Raw genomic sequence first — 19,472 nt, forward strand, 5'->3', positions numbered from 1 at the left:
CATTTTAGGAGCTTCTTGAACCCAACAACGCCGATAGTCATGACCAGAATGAGCCTGACTAGCTGAGGACAAACATACACCAATGCAAGAGGATGGTGATAAATTGCACTATTGCTTTTATTCAGAAATCAAAACAATTAAAATGCAGTGCTAAATTCAATAAATAATCCATCAAAATGTAAAGGTGCTGGTGGAGATTAGAATCCAATAAATAAATCATTAAAACGAAGAGGTTAAAACCAGAGACAGTCCATTAAAACATTGGGCCCCAATGCTTTCCTTTAAACCTGCTGACATTTTTACATGTTTAGCACACTGGCCATCAAACTCCTGTGAGATTAGGAATTTCAGAAAGAAAAAAATCTGGAAAGACTGTGTTGTACACTGCCAACCTGATTGAATAAGAATGGTCACTGATTTCCAGCATTTCCAGATGGCCAGATTTGCCATCTTCTGTAGGGATTGAACAGTGGTATTGTCGTGTACAAGGTACTCTTTTGGCCACGGAGAATCACATTCTCTATTTAGAAACATAAGACTTTGTCATCTGATATGAAATAAGATTTGACATTTTTGCTAAATTACTGATTAAAGACTCAAAGGTTAATTACAATTATTGACACATGGAAGGAAAATAAACCTGAAATATTTACATAAGAAAAGTAAGGTTTGTGTTTTGAGAAAGAAGGGTCAATCTAGATTAAATGAAAAATATTTTTTAAATTATCTGCACATTTCCACATGCTGTTAGGCTGCTATGAAAATGAAATCCAAAATTCGATGTCATAAAGCAAAATGCTGACATACTAATAAATTTGTGGTGCTTTTATATTCAAGTGTTGCATATTCCCCATCGTAATGACACAGTACATTTTATAAATCTTACATTCCATTTTTTTTGGACCTTCAGAACAGTATCAGGATATATTGCAGCGTATTTGAGCCACAGAGGACAAAAAAAATCAAGCACACTGTGAAAAGGTCTATTTATTGATTAAAGTGGCAGTTCCTGCTTTAATCTTTAATCACAGTACAAAAACAACACTGGTTAAAGTAGTAAATGACTTGCAGGTTAATGCGGACAGAGGCTGTATATCTGTTCTTGTTCCCTCATACTGTATCACCATTGATCACAGTATTCTTATAAATAGTCTTAGTAAATGGAGGGGCTTGTCAGGTAATGTCTTAAATTTGTTTCAGTCTTACCTAACAGGTAGAAAATTCTTTGTTACTTGTGGTGATTATAACTTGGAGACCCATGACATTTTATTTGGTGTACTACATGGTTCTCCTCTGGGTCCACTGCTCTTTTTAATCTGTATGATTTCCTTAGGTCACATTAACTCAAAGCACAAGGTGAGCTACCACAACTATGCAGACGACACACAGCTGTATTTATCGCTTAGCACCTGATGACCCTGACGCTCTTGGTCTGATCTTGTGTCTTACTTGTATTTCTGAATGGATGAGTAGCAACTTTCTCAAACTAAATAAGGAGAAAACAGAAGTCTTAGTGATTGGCAAGAAATAGATATAGTGGGGGTATTAGAAATAAACTTGATCCCTTAGGTTTAAAAGTCAAATCAGAGGTAAAGAATTTAGGATTAACTGTTGACTCTGATCTAAATTTAAAATAACATGTTAATCAGAATACTAGGACTGCATTTTTTCACTTAAGGAATATAGATAAAGTTAGACTTCTTATAACTTTACAAGACACTGAAAAATTAGTCCACAAATTTGTTTTCAGTCGAATAGATTACTGTAATGTAATTTTTATAGGACTACCTAAGAAAGGCATCAATTGGTTAGAGTTAGTACTGAATGCAGCAACAAGAATCAAACTAGAAAAAGAAAATCTGAACACAGTTCAACACTTTTTGTGACACTACATTAATTACGTGTGTCAGTTAGAATTGACCTAATAATACTACTAATGGTTTACAAAGCCTTAAACAATCTCAGCCTGTCCTGTATTTTGGCATGTTTGTCCCCTTACACTCCAAATCGTAAACCTCACATCTTCAAATGCAGGACTGCTTATAATTCCACAAGCCAACATAAAAAGAAGTGATGAGGTGGCTTTTTGCTGGTATGCACCTAAAATTTGGAATACTTTTACCAATAGAAATTCTCTAGGCAAATACTATAGGTCAATTTTTAAAAACTGTTAAAAAAAAACGTTTATTTTAGAATATCTTTTTCATAGCTACACACAACATAATTGTTTCCCTTTAGTCTATATGGGCATTGAATTATTATTTTCCTCTAGGTTCTGCAGTTGCTGTTTTTTCTGGTTCTTCTGTGGTGGCAATCAAGGGTACCATGCTGCCCCTTGTATTTATGGATTAAATGGCAGGTGTCATCATCAGTTTCTTCCATGTGAAGCCTGAAAACCTGATTTAGAACATTTATGTTAGGTAGAATGCCCAGTGGAGGCTGGGCAGTCTTTTGTCCTTGGAATCCTTGCAGATTTTGTTTTTTTTTTTTCTCTGGCATAACTGGGGTTTTTTTTTTTTTTTTCTGTCCTCCTGGCCATTCAACCATACCTTTTTTTTGTTTCATGCTATATAGTATTATTGCATTATCTTGTTTGTTTGTTTTATATTAACTTCTTTTTATTTAATTTTGTAAACCACTTTGAGCTGCATTGTTTGTATGAAAATGTGCTATATAAATAAATGTTGCTGTTGTTGGTTATGAGCGAACATTGTGAAGTTCTTTTCACTGTGAGTTTGGTTTAATCACAGAAATATTCGCTGTATTAGCCAAACTTGGTGAAATGCTTTAAAGTGAACTTAAAGTCAACTGAACTAGTGTTTAGTGGATTATAATAGTGCAGTTGCCTTTTGAGTGTCCCTAGTGGCTATGGAAAAGTCTGTCAACTATGCTGTACCAATTATTGTGACCATATATGTAACATGAGCAGTGAGATGCAGCATGAAGGAATACCACAAGCAAAAGATAACAGGTGACCACAAACTAGCAATCAGTAAATAAAATATCTATCATTACGCTCACACAGTTCTACTGTTGGTGTACACATTGGTCATGCCACAAAGCAGCAATGTGGGACTAGCTCATTCCTTTGTTAGAATATAGCAGTGGGTACTTCTTTTTTGTTTCACAATTGAACTTTTGCCAGTGGTCGGTAGCTGGTGTCTTATCTTATTTCTGTCCTTACGCATAACCTATAAAAGAGTACAGTACAGTATCTAATATATAATACATATGTGTATTTAACAGTTATGATAAACAGATATGTTACAGATATATATGTGCGCACTCTTTATTATTATATGTTAATGTAGTCTTTTTCTATTTATTTAAAAAAAAAAGAATACTGTAGTGCATAACATTTTGCTGCTAGTTTCAGCATACCAGATCCTTACATCCAATCTTGTTCACTTGCATCTCCTATGTCCATTTTGTATTTTGTAGCTACTACATATACAGTGCATCCGGAAAGTATTCACAGCACATCACTTTTTCCACATTTTGTTATGTTACAGCCTTATTCCAAAATGGATTAAATTCATTTTTTTCCTCAGAATTCTACACACAACACCCCATAATGACAACGTGAAAAAAATTTACTTGAGATTTTTGCAAATTTATTAAAAATAAAAAAACTGAGAAAGCACATGTACTGTACATAGGTATTCTAGGTACATAGGGGCACACCTGTCTATATAAGGTCCCACAGTTGACAGTTCATGTCAGAGCACAAACCAAGCATGAAGTCAAAGGAATTTTCTGTAGACCTCCGAGACAGGATTGTCTCGTGGCACAAATCTGGGAAAGGTTACAGAAAAATTTCTGATGCTTTGAAGGTCCCAATGAACACAGTGGCCTTCATCATCCGTAAGTGAAAGAAGTTCAAAACCCCCAGGACTCTTCCTAGAGCTGGCCAGCCATCTAAACTGAGCGATCGGGGGAGAAGGACCTCAGTCAGGGAGGTGACCAAGAACCCGATGGTCACTCTGTCAGAGCTCCAGAGGTCCTCTGTGGAGAGAGAAGAACCTTCCAGAAGGACAACCATCTCTGCAGCAATCCACCAATCAGGCCTGTATGGTAGAGTGGCCAGACAGAAGCCACTCCTTAGTAAAAGGCACATGGCGGGCCGCTTGGAGTTTGCCAAAAGGCACCTGAAGGACACTCAGACCATGAAAAACAAAATTCTCTGGTCTGATGAGACAAAGATTAAACTGTTTGGTGTGAATGCCAGGCATCATGTTTGGAGGAAACCAGGCACTGCCCATCACCAGGCCAATACCATCCCTACAGTGAAGCATAGTGGTGGCAGCATCATGCTGTGGGGATGTTTTTCAGGAACTGGGAGACTAGTCAGGATAAAAGGAAAGATGACTGCAGCAATGTACAGCGACATCCTGGATAAAACCTGCTTCAGAGCGCTCTTGACCTCAGACTGGGGCGACGGTTCATCTTTCAGCAGAACAATGACCCTAAGCACACAGCCAAGATATCAAAGGAGTGGCTTCAGGACAACTCTGTGAATGTCCTTGAGTGGCCAGCCAGAGCCCAGACTTGAATCCAATTGAACATCTCTGGAGAGATCTTAAAATGGCTGTGCACCAACGCTTCCCATCCAACCTGATCGAGCTTGAGAGGTGCTGCAAAGAGGAATGGGCGAAACTGGCCAAGGATAGGTGTGCCAAGCTTGTGGCATCATATCAAAAAGACTTGAGGCTGTAATTGCTGCCAAAGGTGCATCGACAAAGTATTGAGTAAAGGCTGTGAATACTTATGTACGTGTTATTTCTTAGTTATTTTATTTTTAATAAATTTGCAAAAACCTTAAGTAAATTTTTTTCACGTTGTCATTATGGGGTGTTGTGTGTAGAATTCTGAGGAAAAAAAGAGTTTAATCCATTTTGGAATAAGGCTGTAACATAAAATGTGGAAAAAGTGATGCGCTGTGAATACTTTCTGGATGCACTGTATGTAAAGGCAAGTGCATCATGGCTCTTAAACACATCAAGCTTAAAAAGAGGAGTGATGAATAACACAACAAGTCGGCAAAAGAAAGAAGGCAGTATGAAGACTTGTGAGGACACTGATAACGGTATAAAAACAAAGAGGATGAGCAGTGTTTCTTGAGGTTAACAGCTTGTCAGGGTTCTTTCTTAACACTAGAATTACCAGAGCCTATGAAAAAACTCGTAGATCCGGCCCATCTTAAATCCCATCACACCTCTCTGCCAGCGTCTTTTGTAATCTAAATGTGCTGATAAAGACAAGCTGTCAGCAGCCAGCTATTCCATCCCCCCACCGACTTAGAACGTACACGAACTTCTCCCAGCTCATGCCTTGATTGATTATCTGGGAGTGAAGTGGAGTTTTAGGGTGGAAATAATAGATCGTTATTTGGAACACACGCATTTCATGTGTGTTCCGTTTCTACAGTAATCTGTATAAACACAATGTTAAAACAGGAACTTTTTCATAGTTTAGTAATAAATGTTAGGCATAAACTATAGAATGTGTGAAGCATGAAGTCCAAACATCAAATAAACACTTTCACAAAAGGTTCAAGAAAGATACAACAGCTTCCGTGGCTTAGCGGTAAGATTTTCTGACTCCGAGGGCAGTAGGCTTGCCGTGCCTCAGTCTGATTCCCTGTTGGGGAAAAAGAGTGTATTTTTTTTTTTTTTTAACCTCAAACGGACATAAAATTTATAAATTGGTATGCACTGTCAGTTAATGAGATCATTATATCTTCATGTGGGATGCTCCTTTTAAAATATTTTTTAACAATTGAGACTGCAATTAACATGAACAAGTGTCCTTATAACTGTTATTTTTAAGATCCATAGCACAGAGACAGATAGAGCACTGCGTAATAGAGGGACAGACAGGCAGAGAAGTCACTAGATATATAAATAAACAGGGAAGGCACATATACTGAAAGAAAAAAAAGATCAACATGTGCGTTGTGCAGCAGGATCAACGCACATGTTGATCTTTTCTTATTCAGTACATGTGCCTTCCCTCTTTATTTATATATCTAGAGACTTCTCTGCCTGTCTGTCTCTATATAAAATCATTAACCGATTTTATATATAACGTCAAAGCCTGATTATATAAAGTCAGCGTTGGAATATATAAAAAATTCCCGAATATATAAAATTTCCGTGCTTGTCATTTCACTCGTACTAGTGAAAGGTAAACTTCGACAGAAGCCACTCAGAGTCGATCGGACTTGTGAGGTTCGTCCAGAAATGTGCCCATACAAAAAGAATAAATAAATATAGTGTTCAAATTGCCAGGCACATACATCATTTTGAATGAATTAACTGAACGGTGGGATTTTTAAAAATGTTTTTCTGAAGATGTTATTATTTACTTATTTCATTCCGTTGTATTAGGAACTCATTGAGTTTACTAAAAATGAGTTGTTTCAATCAATATAATCTGACTTTAAATTTATATACAGTAATCCCTCGCTATATCGCGCTTCGACTTTCGTGGCTTCACTCTATCGCGGATTTTATATGTAAGCATAACTAAATATATAACGCAGATTTTTCACTGCTACACGGGTTCTGCAGACAATGGGTCTTTTTACTTCTTGTACATGCTTCCTCAGTTGGTTTACCCAGTTTATTTCATACAAGGGATGCTATTTTCGGATGGCTGAGAACCTAACCAATCAGAGCACACAGTTAAGTTCTTGTGTGCTGAATGCGGTGTTAACCAGGAAGTCTCGTCTTGCTCATTCAGCATCAACGTGTTTCGCTGTGTAAAGAGTTAACTTTTGTGCTCTTTTGTGTTTATCTTTGTGCATAGTCAAGCCCTTCATTAAGGCTCCAAAACGATCTGCTACTGCTTCAGGGTCTGTGCCCAAGTGCCAATGGAAGATGTTAACGATTGCTGAAAAGGTAAACGTTTTGGATTTGTTGAAGGAAGGGAAAAACTACACCACTGTAGGACGCCATTACAGCATCAATGAGGCTACGATTCTTTTTATTTAAAAAGTAGGAAAGGAATATAAGATCTACGCCCGCAGTGTCCTTTTAACCAGGGTGCAAAACGAGTTGTAAGTGGATGTAATAAGGCAGTAGTCTAGATGGAATCTGCTTTAGGGATTTGGATTGAAGAAAAATAACGGCGGTCCTACACAGTTGCCTAAAGTGGCTCCTTTAGAAGAGCTGTAACGCTCTCCTTTGTTGTGCAGTAAAATTAAACTCCACGTTATCGGACAAGTCATCGTGTCATTGTTGGTGAGTATCAATCAATCAATCAACATTTATTTATATAGCACATATTCATACAAAAAAATGTAGCTCAAAGTGCTTTACAAAATGAATAGAGAAATAGAAGACACAATAAAAGATAAACATAAGTCAACATTAATTAACATAGAATAAGAGTAAGGTCCGATGGCCAGGGTGGACAGAAAAAACATAAGAGTAACCATAATTAATTTTCTACTTACAGTACTTAGTACATGCACGTAGGTGTAGTGTCATTGTACACACAATTACTGTATGCAATTTTTCTTGCATTGTACGTATTTATTGCTGGTGGCCTGTCTGTCGTAATGGCTGTAACATATGTGATATCGGAGACACTCGATATCTTTAAAATAATATTTAGGTTTTACTGTATATAAACAGTGTGTTTACATACATAATTTCAATGAATCTTGCCTAATATCTAAGAGAATACAATAGGATTATGCTGTATAACTGTGCAGGGAATATTTATAAACAGTGTGGGAGAGTTTATAAGGGCTTAAAATATATAAAAATAACCATACAAACATATGGTTTCTACTTCGCGAATTTTCACCTATCGCGGGGTGGTCTGGAGTGGGATTACTGTATTCAGGAATGAGGTTATATATTATGACGCTGACTTTATATATTTGTAATGATTTTATATATTCTAACTCTGACTTTATATATTCAGGAATGACTTTATATATTCTGAAAATCATTGTAATTGCCTGTTTTTTTTCACCCCATAGGCACTGTATAATAGCTATATATAAAACAGCTAAGGGGATAGATAGATAGGAAGGAAAGGCACTATATGATAGGCAGACAGGGAAGCTGCTATATAATAATAATTACTGTTATTAAAAAGAAAAGAAAAAAATAAATTCTCCCCAGCGGGGAATTGAACTCTGGTCTCTGAGGCACAGCAAGCCTATTGCGTTTGAAGTCAGCAAATCTTAACAGTACACCACGGAAGCTGTTGTATCGTTCTTAAACATTTTCTAAGAATTGTTTATTTGATCTTTGCACTTCAGACTTCACACATTTTATAGTTTATGCCTACATTTTGTAACATTTATTACTAAAATATGAAAAGTTTCTTTTTTAACAATGTGTTTACACAGATTACTGTAGAAACGGAACACACATTAAATGCGTGTGTTTTAAATAACAATGTATTATTTCCACTCTAAAACTACACTTCACTCCCAGATAATCAATCAAGGCATGAGCTGGGAGAAGTTTGTGCACATTCTAAGTCGGTGGGGGGAATGGAATAGCCGGCTGCTTGAAGCTTGTCTTTATCAGCACATTTAGATGACAAAAGACGCTGGCGGAGAGGTGTGAACGGATTTAAGAAGCGATTTAAGGTGGGACGGATCTACGAGTTTTTTCGTAGGCTCTGGTAATTCTAGTGTTAATGAGGCAATAAACAGTACTTTCAAGGATCATTACACAACTGCTTATTTTGGTTTGTCAGTCCACCAGTCGTCTTGTCTGTCTTCAAGGGAGGTTGATGTCGTCACAAGTTTTCACACCGTATGGATTCCCCTGCAGAGACTCGCATCTGCCACATGTCAAGTTGCTACAAAAACTTCAAACAGTATGAAAGTGGCAAAACAGTGAATGTTATCACATGCCACTTTGGCTATTTCCTCTCTACAATAATGGTAGTTTTGAAAAACAAGGAGGTTTGTATCTCATGCTGTACAGCATACAGTATTTGACCTTTCTCCCCTTTTTTGACTAAGATATACCCATATTGACTTGTTTCCGTGGTACTTGAACGTAACTTGTACCCAAGTCTATGTATACCTCTTGTTATGGTCAGCTAATGTACCCGTCAAAGTTGCTACAAAAACTTCAAACAGTATGAAAGTGGCAAAACAGTGAATGTTATCACATGCCACTTTGGCTATTTCCTCTCTACAATAATGGTAGTTTTGAAAAACAAGGAGGTTTGTATCTCATGCTGTACAGCATACAGTATTTGACCTTTCTCCCCTTTTTTGACTAAGATATACCCATATTGACTTGTTTCCGTGGTACTTGAACGTAACTTGTACCCAAGTCTATGTATACCTCTTGTTATGGTCAGCTAATGTACCCGTCAAATGAAAATAAAGCAAGTCTTTTTTTTTTTTTTGTAATTTAAACGTGTGCATGGCTGTAGTACTGATACTGAGCAAATTGCGATATCATTCATGATCGAGGCAGAGACCCAATGATCTTATAGTATGCATATGTGAAAGTTCTGTACATGGCTCATACAGTTCTGTGATGTTACACTGGCCTTGCAAAGCATCATGGGGTGTTCTGAAAACAATGTTTGCCTAAGCTGGCTGCACAACCAATTTCTAGGAAAATATTCGGCGAACAAGGTTAACACCGAATTTCGCAGATCAACACTATTTATTACTTGGTAGACATGCATGTTAATGTAATGAATTTCATACTTATTATATCATGCAAAGAACGTTGTATGATGTAAAGTGGAAGTCAAGTAAGTAGGAATATTTAAAAAATGAATCCTTTAGTATGATGGCCACACCATAATTCAGAAAATATAACAGTACTTATTTTCTCAGAATCAGCAGTATCGAGTGAAAGTCAGTACCACAGCCACGTCTGGCTGCAGTTAGAGAAAGTACTTGGGAATGCCCACCAACATGTAAGGAAAAAACGTGAAAAATGTCTCACATTACTGATGCTACTGCTAAAGCACTGCAAAACATTTGGGTTGATTGGTATTTGTTTTTGTAAACTCTCCTGATACTTACAAAGCCATACCCCACCCACATCTTGGTTTTTCTGATCATGTTTTCAAGATGCTACTGCCTGCATGCAGAACACTCCAAAGCAACCTTCAAAGAGATCAGGATGTGACCAGATGAAGTTGTTTCAGCCATACAATACTGTTTTGATAACACATACTGGGCCTTGTTTAAAGCAGTTGTCATTTATGGCCAACAGATCAACTTAGAAGAGTATGCATCATCAGTCACTAGCTACAATAAGTAGTGCGTAGATGATGTGACTTTGTCAAAGACCATTAAAACATATGCAAATCAAAACAGTGGGAGGTATGCACACTCTTAAAAGATTGTAATGCTTTCTTTAAATCAAGTAACAAGGTATCCCTCAGGGTAGCAAGGGAAAACCTATGCCGGGATATTAAAGCAGCTAAGAACACCAGAGACACACTGCGCATGTGGCACTGAGTTGAAGCAATCACAAACTATAAGATCACACCACCTGTCTGTAGTGATGATGTCTCCCTTTCAGATGTCCTAAACAACTACTATGCATGGTTTGATGCCTTGAATGACATACCTGCTAGGAAGTCCATCCCTCCCCAAGAAGAAGAGGTGCTGTGTACTTGTCCGCTGCTGATGTGAGAAGAACTTACCTGGCTGACAGATATCAATAGCTGTCACCAGACAACCAAAGAACACGGGTGCACAATGGTAACAGCAGCAGACAGTATCTTTGCAAAGTATTCCAATACTTTTGCAAAATACCGCAATAATATGTGTATTTTTTTTTTCGTGTGTGTGTGTGGCAGGAATAAGCTTCCGTAATGTTCTCTTTAGACTTTTTAAGATTCTCATGTGTCCATTTCAGTGCATTCAAATTAGTAAGCAAATATTGTGAGCCCGCTGCTTTTTCCTGATAGTTATTGTCACTTTTCGTAAAATAATCGATACATCACTGCTCATTCTTTGTGGGATGTAGTACATGACTATATCATGCATATCAAGTACGAATTGTCATTTAATTTTCTTTTTACTCTTTAAACACAGCAGGCCAGTTTTTAGGCCAGCTACGTAGAGGCGTATACCTGAAAGGCTGATATCTCTATCGCAATAACCCTGCTAGCCTGAATGACAGCCTGTGCATATCTGTTACACTGTGATACGCTATTGTTATGCTGCTCTCTAAATCTTGCAGTCTGCTACTGTAGAGGTGTATTTTCGAAAGGTCGCTACACCTCTCTGATAACTCCGCTGACTGGAATACTGGCCTTTGCTATATTAGTCTGCATACTTAATATTCTGTCTATGCTGTTAACGCTATTTATGCAAGTTGCAGTAATTTTTTTTATAGCTGCAGGTCAACTTTGATTTTTTCATGCAAGATTCAAGAAGAAAATGGAAAGGATTTCAGTTGTACTTTAGCATGCAATCAATACAGAACAGTAGAGGCTTCACGTGAACATACTGTAAAAGTTCAAGCATGCAAAGAGAGCATTTGCCCTCCTGCTCCATGGGAGGTTTCTTTCCTCTCTGAGCTCACCTTAGGACATCTGCGTCATGGTGTGACAGTTGTACTGCCGCAGTGAAACTCCCCACCAGTCACTGTCCCCAGGATAATTTGCACCATGCCCTGTGTGGAAGAGGAGACGTGAACCAATTAATCGGAAGGTAGTGAACATCTTGTGAAATTTCCTTGTGCATTGCTTCTGGCCTAAAAACCGTGTTTTTGTTGGGTCTTTACAATGAACGATAGAAAATGGTGAAAACTATGAGACTGAAAGTAATGCAGTTTGTTATATAGTATCAATCTGTCATAACGTTGTGCTTATCATGATATTACCTTTAATGTAATGTGATGTGACTTTTATTGTTCTGCACAGTGGTTTGTCACAGTGAAATGACCTGATGTCACAAACATTATACACAAAAAGTGCACTTTTAAGTTATGTTGTTTTGAAATGTTTCTTGTGTGCAGTTACCAGGTTTGAATAAATACTATTTTGTGAATTTAAACATGGTTGCCATATTGCCCAGCCCTAGTTATCAGTTCCATCAGTTTACAAACAACCATTGTGAAAATCTTTTTTTTTTTTTTGGAGTTGTTATAGGTACATTTTCACTGTTACCTAAACACGTCTAAAATAATGTGAATGCTAATGAGTGGCTTCGCATATACAGTACAGGCCAAAAGTTTGGACACACCTCCTCATTCAATGTGTTTTCTTTATTTTCATGACCATTTACATTGGTAGATTCTCACTGAAGGCATCAAAACTATGAAGGCACACATGTGGAGTTATGCACTTAACAAAAAAGGTGAAATAAGTTTCTTCAAAATAGCCACCCTTTGCTCTGATTACTGCTTTGCACACTCTTGGCATTCTCTCGATGAGCTTCAACAGGTAGTCACCTGAAAAGGTTTTCCAACAGTCTTGTAGGAGTTCCCAGAGGTGTTTAGCACTTGTTGGCCCCTTTGCCTTCACTCTGCGGTCCTTCACTATTTTGAAGAAACTAGAATATAAAACATGTTTTCAGTTATTTCACCTTTTTTTGTTCAGTACATAACTCCACATGTGTTCATTCATAGTTTTGATGCCTTCAGTGAGAATCTACCAATGTAAATGGTCATGAAAATAAAGAAAACACATTGAATGAGGAGGTGTGTCCAAACTTTTGGCCTGTACTGTATATGGATGTCACTATTATCTCATACATGCTTTGGCAAAATATACAGAATTTAAATTGCTAAACTACTATTGTGTACATTTTTATCAAGTAAGAGTCAGGATGCCTTTACTTGGGCTATATGCCAGTACTGGACTTGGAAGTCAGTGTTCTTATAGTGATCTTTATGTTGTTTTATTTGTTTCTTGGCAGTTCTAGAGTTTTGCATGGAAGGTTATGTAGTAGAAAGTTTTATTGTATTTTGACATTGATGAATGCTGGTACTTGTTTAGTTAAATGAGATCTGGTTGGCTACTTAAAGGATATAGCACCATTTTAAAGTTGATGTTCCTGTTACTATTTGTGTTTGTTGTAATACAGAATGAAAGCACAATATTGTTCACATGAGTAATGGAGGACCATTTAATACAAAACTATGGATAAGCTACATGAAAGCTGCATGCCATTGTCTTAAGTTTTGTTTGTTCATACTCTCATACATTAGACCTACAGTATATTAAGGTAATGAAGCACACTTGATTTTTTTTTTATAAACAATTTTTTTATGTTACTTTCCCTGCATAGTTTGTAGTGGTGGCTGAGAATAAAATTAATCTTATATTTTCATGGGGAAAAGTCATAGCAAATGTTCGAATTGAATTTGAGCTAACGTTGACCAACTCTGGGCAACAACAAACAATGTGAAAAAGGCAATGGAAAAAAATTCTCAAGTAACTGGTGTTGCATAATCCACATGTCCTTATCCATTTGTAGTCTCCGAATGTGCAAAATATATGTGTTTATTGCCAAAATACTAATAATAATTCTGGAAAACTCAACGTACATGATTAGTAGGTCCGAGCAGCTCCATCTGTGGCTGAGTATTTGACTTCCTGACAAATACAACCCGATCAGTGAGGACTGGCAAAAATAACTCCTCCTCACTGTTCACCAACATTGGCGTTATGCAAGGCGTGCTGCCTTAGGCAGTGCTATACAGTCTGTTCACCTATGAGTGTGTAGCAAAGCATGATGGTAACAGTATCATCAAGTTCACAGGCGGCACCACTGTGATTGGCCTTATCAGTCACAATGATGAGGCTGCCTGCAGGAAGGAAGGTAAAGACCTGACTGTATATAGGGCCATAACAACAACCTCCCCCTGAATGTCAACAAAACTAAGGGGATCATTGTTGACCTCTGAAAGAGCAAAGGCAGTCATGCTCCATTTCACATCAATGGCTAATTGGTACTGACCTGAGGAGAGCAGAGTCCATCATTTTTTAAGTCAACCACACGGCTGATGCCGTTTTCACTTCTGCTTTCTGTCATTGCCTCCCCACTCTCTCCACCCCTAAAGACAAGGTTCTAGACCAGTGAATGAGGAAGAGAGGAGGATCTTGAACTCAAACGCACAATATTGAGGGAATACGAATAAGGAATCCTGATGCAGTTACTATCTAAAAAAGAAGCTGACTTTTTATTCACCTTTTTGTTTAAAGGACTGTCTGTAGATATGTTAACTCATCTTCCTTTAAACCTCATTTTATTAAATGAAGTTCAGAAATCTAGCTGACCAACACTTAAAAGCATAAATAAGTAAAGCAATGATGATGAGAGGGTAATTTGCAATATGGCACATTACAGTAACCCGTGTTGGAAGTACAAGCTAAAATGTTTGTGTCAGTGTATAATTTTATAATAAACTGTATGAACGTATGTGCAGTATGTGTACAGTATACAGTTTGCATATAAGTACAATACTGTGCAAAAAGCATAAGCACTTGTGTAAAGTGCTGTAAGGTGGGAATGTTTTCAAAAGAATGCTATTAAGAGCTTTTATATTTTTTATATTATATATATATATATAATATTTTAATTTTGTATTTTCAGGGTTTTGGAACAAGATGGACATGAGTTTGAAACAGCTGGTCCCAGTTATTCTCTTTTTATACCTGAAGAATTTATCTTCAGGTATGTTATTAATCTCTTTAAAAACTACTGTTCATTGAATGAATCGCAAAGCAGGAGTTTCAGAAAGAAATCAAGATGGCAATGTAAATAAACTGAAGTTTTTGAAATGTAGATGCAAGCTGCGCCACACTGAATAGTTTCATGCAAAATTTGGTGCAGATGAACACTTGCAGGCAGAAATTGAAAACAAAGAAACAAAAGTGCTTAAAAATAACAAATAATGACACTGGGGTATTTATATGTTGCTAATTTGTCTTTTTTTGTTTCCTCCCTTCCCCCCCACCCCTTTCATATGTAGGTTTAGGACATAGCTGTGGTATAATTACTCCCAATTCCCCAACTGTGGAGCTGAACACAGAGTTCACAGCAACATGCATTTTATTTGACCATTGCAAGTTACAATTCAAAACAAGTTTTGCAAAAGATATATACTGGAAATTCAAACAGTATCGTGTTCCACGGGAGCAGTATAAAAGAATAAATGACTCCGCAGTCAGCGTTACAGTTAACTATACAAGCGAACTGGAAAATCCATTGACATGCAATGTTTTGTTGTATTCTCAATTAGAGCAAAACATCTATGGTGTTTTCATTAAAAGTGGCTGTAAGTATCTTTGTACTACTGCGAGATGTGTTTCTTACTCTTTATCTAAAAAATGCCTGCATTCCTGATGAATATTAACAGATGAATTTTACATGGCTTAGTTTTTGCTTTTTTAGTAATAGCGTGGAACTAGGAAATAATTAAATACTTCAATTGTTAATGTTTTATATTTCACAAAACAAAAATATGCAGTCACTTATAAGTTCCATTTAACATACTTTATATAGTTCATTAGGGTAACTCTATCCTGGGTGCAATTACCATGCTCAAAGCCCACACAGAACAATAAGTAAATATTTGCACATATAGATTAACAATTTAATTGTGTAAAATGTAAGAAATGCTTGTCAAGCTGTAAAAGGTTCTGTTTAGCTCCAACATAGAACTCCACTTAGATGGTCTAACAATATCAGCAGTCAAGTAGCAGTGTAGTTAAACCTCTAATTATTAAACTTAAATAACTTAATATATTGTAAATGTATTAACCACTGAAAGATACAGAAGAAGTACAGTCTGGCATACCCATAAATTTAGAACTTAGAAATTATATACGATGCTTACCAAGGTTGAGTGTTTTTATCATAAAAGGAAAAAATATTGGAACATTTTCCAAGATTCTGTATTATTTTTAAACTCATTGCACACATTAGTTAAATTGCTTTCTTTCATTTGACTAATTTTCCTTTAAAAAAGTTTTTTAATTAAAAAGTTAACTTTTAAAACTTAATAACCCCTTTTACACTTAGCATTTCAGTGATCCAATCCTCATTTTACAGTATTTGTCCACATTAAAAGCCAGGTTTAAATGTACCTTTGATCCAGTTGTGGTCAACTGAATCAGATCTTATTTAGAGCTGGACAGAAATGCATAGTGGACACTAGTGCTGGGCGATATGGAAAAATCATATATCACGATATGGATTATTTTATATCACAATAACTATATATATCACGATATACCACCCACAATAAAGTATGTTTCCAGTTATTCTCTGAAAAGTTTGACAAAAATATCATTGCATACTTTTTTTTTGCAACTTTATTTTGAAGTGACATTTAACTGAACTGTCACTATGAGAAAAATACATTTTAGTTTAGCAATATAAATGTATCAACTGACAACAGATGTGGTGGAGGTAGAGCTACAGTAGCCTTCACATTTTTTTATCCACATCATAGTTATTTAAATAGTATTATCAAAATAAACTTTATTTAAAAAAAAAAATTAAAGTGCACAACCATTTCAAGTTTCTGTGCAGAAAAGCACTCAATTATAAAAAATAAACACAAAACATTTTTCAACCTTGTAGTGCAAAGTTTGCAAACCAAAATAAAGTATTAAAAGTAAATATCAGAGTTGAACATAACACTGTTTAAGGCATTAGCCATGAATGAAACTGCAAACATAAAAGGCTACTTTGTAAAAGTAGAAAAAATGACTCTGTCAAATTTATAGATAGATAAATACTTTATTAGGGGGTCTTTCTCGGAATTACTACAGTAAAAATGACAGAACAGTAAACTAAAAGTACCTCATACAAATTACTGCACGAGTAACGCACCTTGGGCTATCATGGCTCCCGTGTGGTCATCTGGAAAGTACTCAGTCTGTAAACAGCGAGCACAGAGGATCCAGTCTTTGCTGATGTAATGGATGGTTACGCTCTTATAGGGCTGCGTAGCTCTGCTTGTCCACAGGTCAGTTGTCAAGGCATAATGGACCACACTGCGAACATCCTTCTCTACTTGGGCCCGGCATGCGTTATATAAGCGAGGCAACTCGACTTTACTGAAGTGCTTACGACTGGGCATAACGCACTCGGTCAAGGACTTTGACGAGGTCTCGAAGCTACCCTTCTCAACTGCATACACGGGGGTCATGCCTTTACAAATGTAATGCAAGATGGCACATGTGATTTCTTTATGGCGCTGGGACGTTTTTTCATATGGTGTGCTTTTTATAAAAGACTCTTTAATTTTAGGCTGGCTATATTTTTTTCTCGCCACTTGCCCGGGCTGTTTCACAACTTTCTTTACGTCGCATTTCTTCGATTCTCCCGTATTCTTTTTCGTGGATCTTCTTCAAGTGGTAAAGAGGTTTGTTGTGTTAGCGCGGCTGAAACAGTCTTTTGGCAGAGTTTGCACATGACTGTCTTCTGCTCCGTGTCAGAGCTCTTGAAGCCAAAATGCAACCAAATCACTGACGTACCCCCACGTTTCGGTAAAAGTACTTCTTGGGCTGCTGCCTGCATAGCACTTTCAGTTTGTTGCGACTCCGGCCATTCATCTTTAACCTCTTGCATCTCCATCTTTAAGCACTCACGAGTTAACTAGCGTAAAGCATGTCGCAACAACGTAAAGCGTCTTGTCGCAAAACCACAAGACGGAGTTTCTTTGCGAAAAAGTTCATTTTTATTCTTATCACTTATATAAAGGGTAGAGTATGCATTGCATAGCGACAAGACATTATCATACATTTGTCATAGCCTATTTAATGCAGTATTTTATTTAGTAATTGATAAAATTAGGTTAGAAATGATAGAAACGATAGAAGAGAAATAGGACGATAGACACTTTTCTATCGTCCCCACAATACATATCGTCATATCGCCCAGTACTAGTGGACACATTTAATACAAATGTAAATGCAAAATTTGTTTCTGCATGCAAAAAAAGACATAAGTGAAAGTTGATTTGAGGTTTGCTTGGGGAAGGTGACATTGGATTTCTATCCAGATATGATACAAATATGGGTAATCCAGCTAAATTATATCCAGATTATGTTCTAAATACAAAACACATGTTAATCCCAGTTGTACAACGGGGAGGCAGTGCCAGAAAAGCAAACTACTGAATACTGAAACTAATCGCATTAAAATTTGAAGAGACAAAAAGAAATTTCTTTTCATTTTTTTGTATGTTTCATTGACAAATTTAGGCCTGCTTTTTTTAAATAGTCAGCAGAATAAAGTATATTGGAAGGTAACTATTTCATTCTTTTTATTTATAGTTTCTCCAGAGAAACCAAGCAATTTGACATGCATTTTATATCAGGATAAAATGGAACTCTCTGACAGTATTTCATGCTCTTGGACTTCAGGAAGACTGACACTCATGCCAACAAATTATACACTGAAAGCACAAACGTATGTATTTCCCTAAAGTTTAAACAGTGTGTTAGGTTTGAGCATGAATTATCATTTACTTACCTAAAACTAGACATTTTTAATTATGCATTTTGCTCATTTTTATTTACTAATTTCACTCGTGCTTAATTGTGTCCTCATTTTTTTACATAGCCAATTTTGGATATTTTGGATTAGCATACAATTTTCCTTTTTTTTTTTTTTTGTGCTTTCAAAATATTGATATAACTAGCAAAATACCCGCGCTTCGCAGTGGAGAAGTAGTGTGTTAAAGAAGTAATGAAAAAGAAAAGGAAACATTTTAATAGTAACGTAACATGATTGACAATGTAATTGTGTTGCTGAGTGAGTGTTGCTGGCATATATATATATATATATATATATATATATATATATATATATATATATATATATATATATATATACATACACACACATATAAACATATATATACATACATATCTACATATATATATATATACACACACACACACACATATATATATATATATATATATATATATATACACACTCTTTGGGGTGCGAGCAACTGTTGCTGGGGGTGGCAGAATCCATCAAGGAAGAAAAATGAAAAACATTATTTGTACAAAATCTTAATTTATTTATCCATTCCTAAATAATTAAATGGGCAGGCTATTTTGTATCAGTGCAATACGCTGTTTGTTAAAACGGATGACTCCCGCTCTTACGTGCAAGTCTGCGTGGATATTATGAACTATCATATCTGTTCAAGTTCTATTTAAATTTTAAATAGAAGGAATTTTATTTAGTTGACAGAAATATCTTTGGTAGGAATGGAAGTTAAATGTAGGCATCATTGCATAAATTTTTCTTCACCATACAAATGTAAAGAGTAAATTAGCCTTACATTCCAACCAAAGATATTTGTGTCGACTAAATCAGGGGTGTCAAACTCAATTGCACAGGGGGCCAAAATCCAAAACACACTTTAGGTCGCGGGCCGAACAGGATAAACATTTATTGAACACACTAAAACTAAACTTTTAAAACTTTAAAACTTTTAAAACTTAACTTTTTTGAACATAAATATGAATAAAACAGA

The 19,472-nt window shown here is 36.3% G+C and overlaps 1 protein-coding gene across 1 annotated transcript in view; it reads left to right on the top strand.

Moving 5' to 3' along the window:
* Positions 1-19,472, top strand: part of il6st (interleukin 6 cytokine family signal transduce) — a 56,119-nt gene that overhangs the window by 4,237 nt on the left and 32,410 nt on the right. Inside the window, exons 2-4 of the mRNA XM_039758757.1 lie at positions 14,558-14,638; positions 14,937-15,242; positions 18,253-18,388. Of these exons, the coding sequence (XP_039614691.1) occupies positions 14,572-14,638; positions 14,937-15,242; positions 18,253-18,388 (509 nt within the window). The 5' untranslated portion in view covers positions 14,558-14,571. The remainder of the gene's footprint in view (positions 1-14,557; positions 14,639-14,936; positions 15,243-18,252; positions 18,389-19,472) is intronic.

Source organism: Polypterus senegalus, chromosome 7 (genome assembly GCF_016835505.1).
Source record: "Polypterus senegalus isolate Bchr_013 chromosome 7, ASM1683550v1, whole genome shotgun sequence".
NCBI lineage: Eukaryota > Metazoa > Chordata > Cladistia > Polypteriformes > Polypteridae > Polypterus > Polypterus senegalus.